General features: G+C 51.9%; 5 protein-coding genes across 5 annotated transcripts; 2 read left to right on the top strand and 3 right to left on the bottom strand.

The window, feature by feature from the left end:
• Nucleotides 1–136: 136 nt before the first annotated feature.
• On the bottom strand, nucleotides 137–1,392 carry J4E92_006492 (uncharacterized protein; the record flags this gene model as incomplete). The annotated part of the gene is made up of 2 exons (XM_051497859.1): nucleotides 137–1,222; nucleotides 1,279–1,392. The coding sequence occupies 2 exons, from the start codon at nucleotides 1,390–1,392 to the stop codon at nucleotides 137–139; spliced, it is 1,200 nt and encodes a 399-aa protein (XP_051351585.1).
• A 1,132-nt stretch (nucleotides 1,393–2,524) lies between these two features.
• J4E92_006491 (uncharacterized protein) lies at nucleotides 2,525–5,145 on the top strand (the record flags this gene model as incomplete). Its single annotated transcript, XM_051497858.1, has 3 exons — nucleotides 2,525–2,564; nucleotides 2,620–4,680; nucleotides 4,736–5,145. 3 exons carry the CDS (start codon nucleotides 2,525–2,527, stop codon nucleotides 5,143–5,145), a joined length of 2,511 nt encoding a protein of 836 aa, XP_051351584.1.
• A 1,996-nt stretch (nucleotides 5,146–7,141) lies between these two features.
• On the bottom strand, nucleotides 7,142–8,890 carry J4E92_006490 (uncharacterized protein; the record flags this gene model as incomplete). Its single annotated transcript, XM_051497857.1, has 1 exon — nucleotides 7,142–8,890. The coding sequence occupies one exon, from the start codon at nucleotides 8,888–8,890 to the stop codon at nucleotides 7,142–7,144; it is 1,749 nt and encodes a 582-aa protein (XP_051351583.1).
• Nucleotides 8,891–9,661: 771 nt separating this feature from the next.
• On the bottom strand, nucleotides 9,662–10,963 carry J4E92_006489 (uncharacterized protein; the record flags this gene model as incomplete). The annotated part of the gene is made up of 1 exon (XM_051497856.1): nucleotides 9,662–10,963. The coding sequence occupies one exon, from the start codon at nucleotides 10,961–10,963 to the stop codon at nucleotides 9,662–9,664; it is 1,302 nt and encodes a 433-aa protein (XP_051351582.1).
• Nucleotides 10,964–11,604: 641 nt separating this feature from the next.
• On the top strand, nucleotides 11,605–13,451 carry J4E92_006488 (uncharacterized protein; the record flags this gene model as incomplete). Its single annotated transcript, XM_051497855.1, has 5 exons — nucleotides 11,605–11,810; nucleotides 11,872–12,163; nucleotides 12,228–12,637; nucleotides 12,694–13,070; nucleotides 13,126–13,451. The coding sequence occupies 5 exons, from the start codon at nucleotides 11,605–11,607 to the stop codon at nucleotides 13,449–13,451; spliced, it is 1,611 nt and encodes a 536-aa protein (XP_051351581.1).
• Between the last annotated feature and the right edge of the window lie 678 nt (nucleotides 13,452–14,129).

The following is a 14,129-nucleotide window of genomic DNA, read 5'->3' as shown; positions in this document are numbered from 1 at the left end:
AGAAAGTGATGGGTAGGTGAGAATTGAAAAGAGAAAATTAGCGCTTAAAGGCAGTCCTTGCACCATAGAATGATGAGTGTTGACCTGGCTATGCATAACAGAGAAAGACAAAAGATAGCTGTACTGGACGTTGAGCTCAAGCACCTGCAGGCATCCCGTCTTCGACTTCCACCTCCTCTTCCGCTCTTTGACCCTCACTCTTTTCCGGCTCTTTCCATCCTGTACCGGCCTGTACAACCACGACGATGATGGAGAGTCCTACGGCACAAAGGAACAGTGCCTTGAGTGCATCCGCGTATGCCCCGACGGCGACGACCCTGTCCTTGCCTTCCAGCTTACCTACAAGTGCTGGACTCCCTAATAGTCTCCGAGTGAGTTCACCGCGATTCTTCAACCCAGCCTTCGCGAAGCCGTCATCCAGAGATTTGTGCAGTACGCGAACGAAGTAGCCACCGCCAATAGCCGAACCGAAAGAGCCTGAAAAGCCGCGGAACGTAGCAAGGAGAGAGATGACGATCGGGTGCACCTCCGGGAGTGTAAGATGGAGCAGATGGACAAGTGCGTAGTTCGTTGCCGCGCCAGTGACAAGTCCGTTGAGGAACACCATGGCAACATATAGACCCCACGGACTTGTTGGTGTAGAGATGAGAGCCAGAACAGCCATAGTGATTGGAAACAGTGCCATCGCAACGACGGTATGAAGGTAGAAGCTGCCCGTGCGTTTGATATGAAAGACGCCAGCAAGAAGACCACCGGTTGCAAAGCCGGCGTTAGTGGGAATGAGGATTGATCCAGCGACAGCCGGAGCCCATCCCCGAACGGCAAGCGCATATACGGGCGTATAGAAGAGGATACTCCAACGGGCCATCATGAAGCCAGTCGTGCCAAGGCAGGTCAACAAAGTTCCACGAGATCGTAGAACGGAGACTGGAATGACGGGATCGCCAGCGACGTAGGCCTCGTTGAGAACGAATACTGGAAGAGCAAGAGCCGAGAGAATGATCGGCGTTGGAAGAACCTTTGGGCCAGATAAGCCTAGAAGGAAGAGTACAATGGTGGTGGTCAAGAGCAGAGCTCCGGAGTAGTCGATGCGGGCTAGCTTTTCGCGGATCGAGAGATTCTCATACTTGATGTTCTTTGAAGTATGGCTTGCTGGAATTGAAAAGAGGAGACCTAAACCGGCCACGAAGCTTATTGGTGCCTGTATGCCGAACAAAGGTTTCTGTGATTGTGTTAGTCGAGCACACTAGATCTCGTCATCTGATAGTGTCCACTTACCCATCCAATTCTAGGCTCAAGCGCGCCCGCTATGACCGCTCCAAGTGAGACACCGACTGTCATTGCAGTGTTTGCAAGGCCCATATACAAGCCTCTTCGTTTAGGGCTGGTCATCTGGATCGCCATGATGCTAGCAACGATGAAAATGCCACCGCCACCAGCTCCAGTTACAACGCGGCCGATGATAAAGTGCTCGAAAGACACAGATGTGGATGTAATGGCCGATCCAATGGCTATCAACATAGTGGAGAAGAACATGCATAACCGCGGACTAAACACTTGACATAGCCGTCCCATCAAAGGAGCGAGAGAAGACATGGCGATGAGATACGATGAAGTAAACCAGCTGGCAGTTTCGAAGGCATCTAGATCAGCGGCGATAGACGATTGGGTCGTTGTAAGGATAGATATGTTCGTAGCTGTCGTGAAGGTTAGGTCATGTTTGTGGAACTTTGATAGAACATGACTTCTGTTAATTTGCCACCATTCTCATGCATAGATGAAATTGTACGTGATCGAAGACGGGATTCTATGGTGACGAGGCGGGGAGATATTGGAAGACATACCTTGCAAAAATATCAAGAGACCCACAGAGCCAACTATAAGTGCGCCTCTCGACGTTGAAATGGCTTGTTCATCATCTTTGCCCTCCCTATTCGATAAGGCCGGCGATATCGAAGGCTGGAGCAGGGGCTCGCGTTCTGCCGAGGTATTCAAAACTGTCATGACATACGACTCCCAGTACAATCTCAAATGATAAGAAGACTGCTATCCAGCGATAATGAAAGAGAGAGACTTCGTGTAGAAACGCGTCTGGAAATCATGACGATACGTGCAAGGATGTTAGTGCTTTCCGCCGATGACAAATGCAGAAAGAGGTCGGTTGCACTTGCCCGAATGCTTTCGTCCGCAAAGACAGCGGAACAAGCGACGACGGTATGAAGCAAGCGCGCTGAGTATCAGTTGCAAGTAGATACTTGGACGTCGTTTACGAATCGAAGCGGAAGGCCCAAGGCGACGTTGCAGCGCGTGAACCTGTGACATGAGTGACGTCAACGCTCATTGGCTGCGGGAGCCACGCATCGGGGGCGCAACTGCCACCCCGGCCGTGATAGTGGAAAGCTGGCCTCTCCAAACAACCTCACCACGACTGCCTACACGTAGTCGCGCCTCTGCTTCCGCCCTCCCGAGATGACGCCATGAGTTTCTTTCTTCGCATCACTTTGAATTTCGACATATACCCACAATGAGGCCACAGCTACAGCGGCGTGTGCCGCTTCTCTTCGGTACGCACCTGCGCAGGCAACGTAGGAAGCTTCTGACTGACTTGTAGACCCGCAGTTCTTCTCTCACTATTCTTATGCGTTTCTTCGGACCAAAGCAAGGAGGCCTGGAAGTCAAGATGGGGGAACACAGAAGGAGGCGCGAATCCACATCAGGGCGTACTGGCCTTCAATGAGGGCACGACGCTTCTACACACGATCAGACCGGCTGCCGCACCATGGTGGAACTTTGATAAGAAGTCTGGCATCCTGGGTACCAGCGCGTACTACGCGAAAGAGGTCTTCTTCCTTCTCTTCATGAATGGCCCCCCACAGCAGGAGCTGTTGACGACAAACCCACAACCGAAGCAGCTGGGGCATTCTCTGTCACAAGCTGTCACCCTGCTGGAAGAGGCAGCGGCTCAAAAGAATCCCGACGCCATATTCACCCTCGCCGAGATGAACTTCTACGGCAATTACACGCATCCGCGCAACTACTCCGAAGCCTTTCGGCGATACCACGAGCTCGCGATTTTGAACGGCAATGCATCGGCACAGCACATGGTTGGCTTCATGTACGCGACCGGCATTGGTGGAGCAGTCAAGCAAGACCAGGCAAAGGCTATGCTATACTATACCCTGGGCGCAGAAGGCGGAGACGTGCGGTCAGAGATGGCTGTTGCGTACAGGCACTCGGCAGGCATCTCTACTCCGCGTAACTGCGAGGAGGCTGTGCACTTCTACAAAGCGGCAGCGGAGAAGGCTATTGCATACATGCGGTCTGGGCCACCTGGTGGCCACTCTATGCCGCGGGAGTCTTACAACATCGCTGACGATCAAGGTGGCGTGTATGGCGAAGGCGCGAGTACAAGCAGCTCCGGGCCCAACGCCAAAGTCGCCAGCGCTCAGTCTGATGCCTTTTCCTCCCTCGACGACGTTTTCGAATACATGGATCTCCAGGCCCGGAAGGGTGATGCCAGGGCCACATTCAATCTTGCCAAGCTGAACTACGATGGCGCACGAACTTTGAAGCGCGACCTTCCAGCGGCCAAGAAGCGCTTCATGGAGCTTGCGCGCATGTACTGGCCGCAGAACGGAAAGCCCAATGCGAACGTGTCGCCTACCGTCGAGAAGCTGGCCGCGAAGGCCGCCGGCTACCTTGGTCGCATGTTTCTGCGCGGTGAGGGCATGCCGCAAAGTTTCGAAATTGCAAGGTTATGGTTCCGACGTGGCTTGGACTTGGGCGATGCGCTGTCGCAATACTCCATGGGTATCATGTACCTGAAAGGCCTCGGTGTACCTCAAGATGCCGTGAAGGCTGCTGAGCTGTTTGGCGCGGCTGCCGACCAGGATTTGGCAGTCGCACAAGTTCGACTAGGTGCGCTCTTCTTGGATCAGGGGGACATCGCCGTCGCCGCCAAATACTTTGAACTTGCCGCTAGGCACGGACACCTTGAGGCTTTCTACTACTTGGCTGAGATGACGCACAATGGTATCGCTCGATCCAAGTCCTGTCCTTTGGCGGCCACCTATTACAAGATCGTAGCAGAGAAAGCCGAACTAGTCTCTACATCTTTCCCCGAAGCTAATGAGGCGTATGCGAATGGTGACCTAGAGACCGCACTCGTAAGCTACATGATGGCAGCTGAGCAAGGCTTCGAGGTCGCACAGGCCAACGTGGCCTACCTCCTTGATCAAGTCAAGCCTCGTTTTACATTCAACTCGCTTGTGCCCTTTATGAAGCAAAAGGCCTCGCTAGCTAGCGACGCATTTCTGGCTTTGGTATACTGGACGCGCTCTGCCGAACAGAAGAACGTCGATGCTATGGTCAAGATGGGAGATTATTACCTGATGGGTCTCGGAACACAACCTGATTCTGAAAAAGCTGCGGCTTGTTACCAAGCCGCAGCTGAGACCATGAGAAGCGCACAAGCCATGTGGAACCTGGGTTGGATGCATGAGAATGGCATCGGCATTGACCAAGACTTCCACCTCGCAAAGAGACACTATGATCTGGCTCTGGAGACGAATCCACGTGAGGCCTATTTGCCTGTCGTTTTGGCACTGTACAAGCTTAGGTTCCGGAGTTGGTGGAACACCTTTACAAACGGCAACATCAAGTCCATCCAAGAAGATCCCGGTAAGTCATCGTCCTTTGAATCTTTTTAAATGTCTGGATGCTAACATGGCTATAGTCGTCAAGAAACAATGGACACTCTCGGAGTGGCTGAACGCCTTTCTCGAAGCCGAACTCGCTGGCTGGGACGACTACGAAGCTGACGATTACGACGACACGCATACTGCCGGCGACGACTTTTACGGAGACGGCTATCATGGCGACGAGATTGATTCGGACATTCTGGAATCACTCATCATCTTGGCCCTAAGCGGGGCTTTGGCCTTCCTGCTTTACTACAGAACACAAAGGCAAAGAAGACAGGAGGAAGAAAGAAGACGGCAACAAGAACAGCAGCAACAGCTGAATCAAGGTGTGCCTGTGCAACAACAGCAAGCGCAAGGACAACCGCCACAGGATAGGGGAATGTTCCCAAATCCAGGCGATCCTGAATTCATGAACTGGGTAGCAGGTGGCGTAGGACACTGATGCATTGTTAGGAGGTGGTGTTCAGGAAGTCGATGAGCAATGACGAGTCAGAACCAAATGAAACAAGGAGAGTTCTTCGGCATACGCATCCTGCATCACTTAACTGCATAATGAGATCCCGACCTAAAACTCTGGAACGTACTCGCCTTTCATAAGTTCGGAATGCTTTTCATTCGACACGATTCTTTTGGACGAACCATTGCTTGGGCTCCGCGAGCACCTTTGGGTGTCCACGTTCGGGTGTTGGTAAGTCGGAACCGCTGGTTCGCCAGGGTTCGTTCGAAGTGGTCGTCTCCACATCTAACCACGATTTCGTACAGGTATGAGATGAGTTATGGGGGCTGTGAATGGCTCGTCTTAAATGACCCATCGCAGTGTCATGGTTTATCTTTGTATAAATCACCCACATCACGATACAAATCAGAGGGAAAAAGCACATTTTATTTGAGTGAATCATCGAACGCATTGCTCCGCAGCGTGGCCAGTAGACTCAACGAAGTTTCTCACATTTGATCACCCCCTAACAAACCGGAGCTCCAGGTGTTATAAATTCCTCCTGGGCTCACTCGCCACACCAACTCCCACTCCAGGTCGCTCAGTAACATTATCAAGATGCCAGGAATTCACATTTCAAGCGGTCTGGAAGCAGACTTTGCTCGTATAATCACCGAGGTCGATATTGGATCCAGTCTCAGAAACGTCTTTCGACGCAAGCAGAAGCAGAGATTACCATGCCCGAATACTCTCGAAGAACTTCGCAAACTCGTCGACACGGACGACTCCAAACCGGTGTGCCGCTGCGATCAGTGTGATCCACGACTTTATGAATCCTACTGCAATTGCATCCTACGTCTTCACCATCACCCAAAACTCAAGTTCAAGGGTGCCGCAAACGAATTTGGATATCAATGCTACGAGCCCTTAACGATGGCTTCGCGTTTCCGGAGCGAAGCGATGACATTGACGAGAACGGCAGTACGATACTTCGACCGACCCGTCGACACACTCAATACCACACAACTCACCGCCCTGAATAACATTCAAACCTGGATACAACACTACGTGTCGCTGATTTTCCCCAACACACCAGCTGGGTCACCTGCCAGTCTCGACGAAGTCTTTCCCATACCCTCGATCCGCGACCTGTGGACGCAGATCAACGTCCTCTTCTTCGGCTCTGACATGTTCTACCGCAAATCCAAATTCCGTTGGCTCACTGAGTTTCACATTCAGTATCCAGACGTGATGGGCGCAGCGTGGCGCGACTATTACTACAATATCACGATAGAACCAACTCTAGACAGCTTCGACATGCTTGGCACCCTGTTACACGAAATTTGTCATTCATTCTTCCAACAATACTCCTGTCAAAGCTGCCGTAGTCGTGCAGGAAACCTCTGCTCAGACGGCCATGGACGCGCATGGCAAATTCTTTCTTCCGCTATGGAACGAAAGTTTACGGAATTTACTGGGCTGCCGATTGACCTCGGTCGGTTTGAGGCCATACAACACCATTGGAAGAACAGGGCTCAGTTGTCTACTTTACACGACTTTGGAGATTGGGAATTGGAGAGGCAGACCTTGATGCGGAGTTATGAATGTGATCTCAAGGCGGCGGTTGCGTCGCATGTCGGACGAGGTGCGAAGGTTGAAGACTTTCCGTTGAAGGTATATGGCGAGTATTGGTGGGTCGATACGGTGCAGGCGACAGACTTCATGAGAGAGGCCGGGCTGGGGCGCGACATGGATATTCAGGCACAGGGTAAGCTCCTGGGATGAGAGAACTCAGCCTGATAAGATGAGGATATATAGCAAGATGCAATTGACGAAGAGGAGTTAGACGAAGAGAATTCCAAGAAGCGTAGAGTTGTGGCTAGTTATACTTGCACAGGAAGCAATATGCTCATGGATTTGTATGACGTTGGTACAAAGGAGCACAGTCCTATACCACCTCATAACTCGTTATGTATACAACCCCACGAAGCCGGAGTGCCACTTATAGCTCCTGCTCATCCTGGGTCTTCTTGCTCTTGGTTGACACCAAGCCTCCGAAATCGCTCCAAGAAAGCCCATTTTTCCCAAGTGCTGCGTCATACGCGAGTTGTCGATGCGTTATCCGTTGCCTCTTGTGGAGGCTGGGTACTAGCGGCTCCATCCTGGAGGGAGTATTGGAGGCCGCGGTCTTTCGCTTGGGAGCCGAAGATGAATCGATTACTGTACAATCTGGACTCTGGACAGCCACTTGATCATGAAGACTGTTGTGCGGAGAAGTCTCTGATGTGGATGGAAGCGTTGATGGCTGGATGGTGTCTATTGCGGTCGGGGTATTCGGAGCAGCTTGACATGATGTAGGTAATGCCACGGCTTCCTCCATGACCAATCTGGTCACAGGCGGGCTCGCAGTCCCATCGCCAGTCATTTGCGTGTTCGTCGGGCTCTTTTCTCTGTCTCGTTCCTGCCGGCCTTCGTAGTCCACTCTGGCTTTGTACAGCTCCATCATGACCGCGTCGTGAGAGAAAAGTTCACCTGAACAGAGACTGCCAAACAGATTTCGCATGCTGGTTTCGGGTGTCCATTGAGTTTCGTCAACAGTGCATGGAAAGACGTCCCTAGGGCTAAAAGCTCTGACAAGGCCACAAAGCTCAGAGTAGGAAGAATGGCGGCTGTACGGAAACCTAATGGTCCTGTTGAGTGGCGGTTCGCTTATCGAACCTTCCAAAACATTCGATGATAGCACGGAGACGAGGGTCTTCAGGGACAGATCGTGCTGGGTCTCTTCAAACTGCTTTTGTAGCTGCATACCAAGGTCGAGCTTGCCGTCTCCCAAGAGAGTCTGCTGGAGTAAGGTGATGACCTTTTCAAGCAAGTGTTCATCGTTTATGGATGCAGCACAGAGCTCCATCAACTTCTTGACATCGCCCATACCGCCAGACTCCAGCTCCTCTTTCTGGTCCAGGTCACCCTTTCCACCCCCCGCACCCAACTCGGCAATGTCTTCACCGTTGGCGCGCGTGACGATCGGAATGATGTGTACGATCTCGGCTTTCGTATCGCGATCTAAGACGGAACAGCCCATGCCGCGCTCGCAGCTGTGGATGCGGACGTCCTCCTGAGAAGTCAAACAGCCCGGTTGTATGTGATTTCCATTCTTGAAACCGCATAAAGCAGGAGCCTCACGGATCTCAAGTCCAGATTTTTGGAGTGCTTTGTTGCTTGCTGAGACATCGAGCCCCGCTTCTCGCAGCTGTCGCTTATCCAATGCGGACAAGGAGCCATATATGCGTGCTCGATAGTCGTCGAGATGAATTCGAGAGCCTAGAAATGCGGACAACGCCATCCAGACGTTCTCATAGCCAAAGGTCCAAGAATGGAAGTAGAATATAGTGTCATCAGAGTAGTCACTCACTTTGCTGAGCAGCTCTTGTATACCTTCCGCTTTGCTCGGAAACTGGCGATAGGGCTTTTTCTTCGTGGCAAAGGTCGTGTCCAGATACATGCAGTCTAATTTCCGGTTTCCGAGTGTGTATGGCAGAAGTACTGGGTTCTGTATCAATGAGTTCACCCACCATTCCTCTGCTCGAATGTCGCCGGTATAAAGTACTGCTTTGCCATTACCCTCAATCAGGAACATGACAGCTCCAACGCAGTGGTTAGCATCGATAAGAGTGACCCTGATGCTGTTGCCCGGCGCTAACTCGATTACGGTTGGTGTGTCCAGAGGAAGCGCCTTGGCCAACTTGCGCATGCTTCTATCGTACGTGACATTGCGACTTTCGAGAATGCCTTTAGCGAAGTTGACGCGATAGTGGTACTTTTCTAGCCGCAAGAGTATCTGTAAGACATGTCAGCTTTTGCATGGCATGTATGGCAGCAAATTTGCCGCTTACCTCCTTAGTCGCAGCTGAACAGTACACGAATGGGGCCCGCAACGACTCCAGACCAGTTAAATGATCAGAATGCACGTGACTCAAGAAACATGCAAGAGGCGCCTTATGTTCAGGTTGTTGTCGGAAGTAGTCTATTCTGATCTGAGGAAACTCTGCAGTGACGCGTTAGTCAGGGTACTGACAGCCAGGCACGGCGGGGCGACATTTACCGGCTACAATGCCTCTGAACGTTGACATGGAGATCCAATCCAATTACTGTTGATCGTGACATTTCCAGAGATGCTCTGAGATCTGGGAACTGGCAGGGGACGATTACGAGGGCGTCGAGCGAGATGATCGTGAAGGTAGCCTGAACGTGAACCACGTGCAGGTGGTGGGGAGGCGCGTCGAGGTTAGCGCGATCGCGACGCGGGCAGTCGCGTTCGCCCCCAGGTGCCACACAATGACGCTTACTCCTGCAAAATCACTTTAGTTTTTCGCTCACTACATCCAACAGTTGAGCCACGGAGGCGCTGAATATCGCTGCATATTGCTGCGCGCTGGCGCGTATCTTTTGAGAGCTCTTTATCACACGCCGGCCAGTACGGCGTACCTGCGCATGCCGCGAAGCCATGGCATGAAGCTTCCATCTACACTACGAATACATCACTGACTTTCACAACTTGTCCTGTAGCCATCGACTTGTTACCGCAGATGCCCGTCAAAATTGAGAGTGCACCGTCGACATGGCTTGCAGCTCTCATATCCTGATCGATTTCCGCACCTTGCTCGCCAAACAAGTCAGCTAGCAACACCTCATCGCCTCCCCCATGCGCACCGACGGAATCCGGAATCTCGATATCTTGCGGCTTCTCGAAAAGCTTCCTGAGTGTGATTGATCGCGTTTCAAGTGATCCCTCAAGCGACTGGTCTCCCCCGCTGTTCACGTAGCTGTTCTCGACTACTTCCATCTCTACACGGCCGCCGGTCCCGTTGAACGAGACACGGAAACCTTCCCAGGGTGCGTAGGCGGTCAGAGAATAGGTCAGCACCGCGCCATTCTCGTATCGCACTAGGAGGTTCATTGTGTCTTCTATACTTATTCCGTCACCGAAGACGCTCTGATCGCGATAGTATGCGTCTTCATGCTCGGCATCGAGGTACATCTTCTTCAACTTGTCATTATTTTCAAGGTGAAGTGCAAATGGATCGCTCTTTGCCACTTCGCTGCCATGGGCTCGTGTGTAAAACTCCTGTACACCTCTCTTTTCGGCATTTTCTCGCCCGTAGAAGTTCAGGTTGCCCTGTGCGTACACTGTTTCCGGACGCGAAGCTAGCCAGAAGTTGACGAGGTCGAAATGATGTGTTGATTTATGGACGAGCAGCCCCCCGCTGTTGCGCTTGTCGCGATGCCAGCGACGGAAGTAGTCGGCGCCGTGCGACGTGTTGAGCATCCATTCGAAATGTATGCTCGTCACTTTCCCGATCGCGCCAGAGCGGAGAAGTTCCCACACTTTGGTGTTGTGTGGTGCATAGCGGTAGTTGAACGTAACGCGCACTTTCTTGCCCGTTCGTTCTACTGCGTTGAAAATCTCGCGACACCGTGGTGCATCGATGGTCATAGGCTTCTCTGTCACGACATTACAGCCCAGTTCTAACGCGCGGACGATATAGATGTTGTGTGTACGATCGATTGTTGTTACGATGACTTCATCTGGCTTGGTTTCCCGGATCATCCGATCGAAATCCGCCGCTTTGAAGGTGGGAACCTTGGCATGACCAAGAGACTCCAGCTGTGTGTTCGCAAAGTCAAGTCGGGTTTGGTTCGTATCGCATAGCGCTACGACAACCGAGGTTTCTTTGTACGTTGTTGCTATCGCGGTGTAGAAGAAGGACGAACGGCCGCCTGTGCCAATCAGCGCATATCTCTTTTGCTTGTTTTCCCCAGCCATATTCGCTAACAAATAATACAAGAGTAGAAGTTGAATCAGAAATAAGGCGATCAAAGGCTTCGCTCTCTAGCCGTTTCTTAACAGCTTTGGAAATATTATATGATGATGCATCGGTGTATCGCTACCCCGGTCACACCCCTCGATATTCGGTACAGTCAATCCCGAACGCTGAACCACATCATGTCACGACGTCGATCTTGCATTCTCCCGTCACTATAGCCGACCGGTGAACCAATGTTTAGAAGAGAGGCCCCACAGCATCCACCCCCGTGGGGAAAGTGAAGCAGAGACGATCATGGCCAGGAATAGAGTTTACCGCGTGAGCTCTGCGGGGAAGCTCACTCCTTGCCTAAAGCTCATGGAAACCTGGTATATTTGCGAGTGAAGAGGGAATCGCAAGTCCTGATACGTGGAACAACAGAGCTATGAGGGGCTTCTAGCACAAGCAGGAAGCTCGAAATGCACATGGCCATCCAGGGCGTCGCTCAATCGATACCTGGATGCGACCGGGATTGGGAGACGCAACCAGTCGGTCTCTAGTATCCGAGCATGGACTTTTGTCTGATAAGTAGACGAGCCGGTCACTTGGTAAGTCATTCGGAGAGCAACCAAGCGTCTTACAGTCTTCGTTCTGCGGCAGCATGGCGACCATGCATTCTGGAGCCCACAAAGAAGATGCCATAACACATATCGAGCACTCTAATCCTATGCCTGCACAGAAAGTCCAGAAGGCAGATGCGGCGGCCAAGTTTCTGGCCAACGCTCATGTCGATGATGCATCATTCTCATATGAAGAAGAGCGCGCTGTTCTCAAGCGCGTAGACTATCGCGTCCTCCCTCTTCTGCTGTAAGTGGTTTCTTAGCAGCTGCGAATGAAACATGGACTGACTTTTTGTGTCTACGAATAGAGGAGCCTACTTCTTTCAGCAGCTCGACAAATCCTCCCTGTCTTACGTCTCCATCTTCGGTCTGCAAGCCGACGCCAAACTAGTAGGACGTCAATACTCATGGCTCGGCTCTATTCTATACTTGGCCCAGCTAGTCATGCAGCCTCTCGCAGCCTTCCTTCTGGTCAAATTGCCGACGGGGAAAGTTATCGGCACAGCCATCTTCCTCTGGGGTAGCAGTCTAGCGATCATGGCCGCCTGTACCGATTTCAAAAGCCTTCTTGGTCTGCGGTTTGTATTGGGATCTTTCGAGGTAAGTTGCGGCTGTACGAAATGCACGTGAATCGCATGCTAACTTCGTATCTTCGTTCTTGTAGGCCATGATCGCACCGGCTTGTGTCGCAACTACAACGATGTGGTGGCGCCGGTCCGAACAGACTCTTCGGACTGGATACTGGAACGCTATGAACGGAGTCACCTTCATTGTTGGCTCACTATTCACCTACGGTCTCGGACACATCAACAGCGAGTCGCTATACAAGTACCAGGTCATCTTTATGTTCTGCGGTCTTCTGACTGTGGTGTATGCATTTGTCGTCCTCGTCCTAATGCCGGATAGCCCGATGAAAGCCAAATATCTGACCGAGCGAGAGAGGTTCATCGCAGTCGAGCGTCTGCGGGCTAACCAAATGGGCATCCAGTCAGGAGAATGGAAGTGGGATCAGGTCTGGGAGACTTTGATTGACCTCAAGACCTGGTGTTGGTTCATTGCCATCATCGCGATATCGTGAGTAATGGCCCTCTGTATTTGGATCTTGTTACTGATGTTCGTTCCGTGCATAGCATAGCAAGTGGCGGTATTTCCACCTTTGGCAACCTCATCATCCGCGACTTCGGCTACACCAACTTCCAATCTATCCTATTCAACATACCCTTCGGTGTCATTCAGATTGTCTGCATCCTGGGTTCCTCATGGGGTGCAACGCGCTGGAGTCGCAAAGGTCTTGCCATCGCCCTCGTCGCCATCCTTCCCATAATCGGCACGATCATGATGTTGACCGTGCCGCGCCAGCACAAGGGCGTTTTACTCTTTGGCTACTACCTTGTATCATGCCTCGCCGCTATTACACCTTTGATATACACTTGGCATGTTCAAAACACCGCCGGTGACACGAAGAAGAAGTGCACGTCGGCTATGGTGTTCATTGGGATGTGTACCGGTAAGTAATATCTGTTCACGGTCTGATGGGAGACGACACTAACTACGTACAACAGGCAACGTCATCGGCCCGCTGCTATACTCGGTGGACGACGCGCCTCTTTACCGGCCAGGCCTTATCGCCAACTTGGTCATGTTCGCACTCGTAGCTATCATCGCGCTCTTGATCCCCGTCTACCTAGCACTGTTGAACAAGAGGCACGCGAAGCGCAGAGAAGAATTGGGCAAAAGCGCAGTCAGGGTTGACGAAAGTATGCTGAAGAAGAAAGAAATGACACAAAAAGGTGTGGAGATGGAGGCACAAGATCAGAGACAGGAGCAAGATAACGGCTTTTCTGACCTAACAGACATGAAAAACGAAGACTTCATCTACGTGTATTAGGACCGGGGAAGGTGGAAAGCGCAAACCATATTGCTGCTACACGTGGGTGGCCAGCACCTACAGGATAGCTAACAACAAAGTTGAAACTACATGTGTACTTAGCGCAACATCATTTCCCGCGCAGCTTAGCGGCCGTCCGAGTGAACGTAGCCAATGCCGATGTCAAGGTTGTGATGAGACCATACCTGCGAACAACCTCGGAGTTTGCCGTGACAGTGCCGAGCGCCGCTTTAGGGGACATCGGCATCCACAGACGAAGATTACATAAGCCATCCCGGTCTTGGAATCCACTACGGGGTCTGCCTTGGCCCCGTGCAGGACGCCACGCATTAGGCCACCGATGTTGCACCAACTTCCTGGGCCCATCTCTTGTGCGTTCCCGCTCGTCTCGCGACGATCCGATCGCCAACACTTAGAGTTGAACTCCGGTCCCCTCAGCTGAAGTTGCTGCACCAGCTAATCTACGCCGGCCATCGATCTAGCGACAGGAAGCCCTTTCCCGGAATGTGCAGCCACGTCTTCCCTGGCACATCCAATGAAAGAATGACCCGCGACGGAAACTCCCTGTAACGTACAACGCAGAACCCCTGTATCGTACAATGCCTTGACATCAGCGAGATCTTGGTGTTTCTTACTCCACGCCCTAGTTGAGCGCTTGTTTGATTAGTAACCTAAGGT

This window comes from Alternaria infectoria (genome assembly GCF_024043175.1).
Source record: "Alternaria infectoria strain BMP 0036 chromosome Unknown scaffold_10, whole genome shotgun sequence".
Taxonomy (NCBI): Eukaryota; Fungi; Ascomycota; class Dothideomycetes; order Pleosporales; family Pleosporaceae; genus Alternaria; species Alternaria infectoria.
This window is presented reverse-complemented; position numbering and strand designations above follow the sequence as displayed.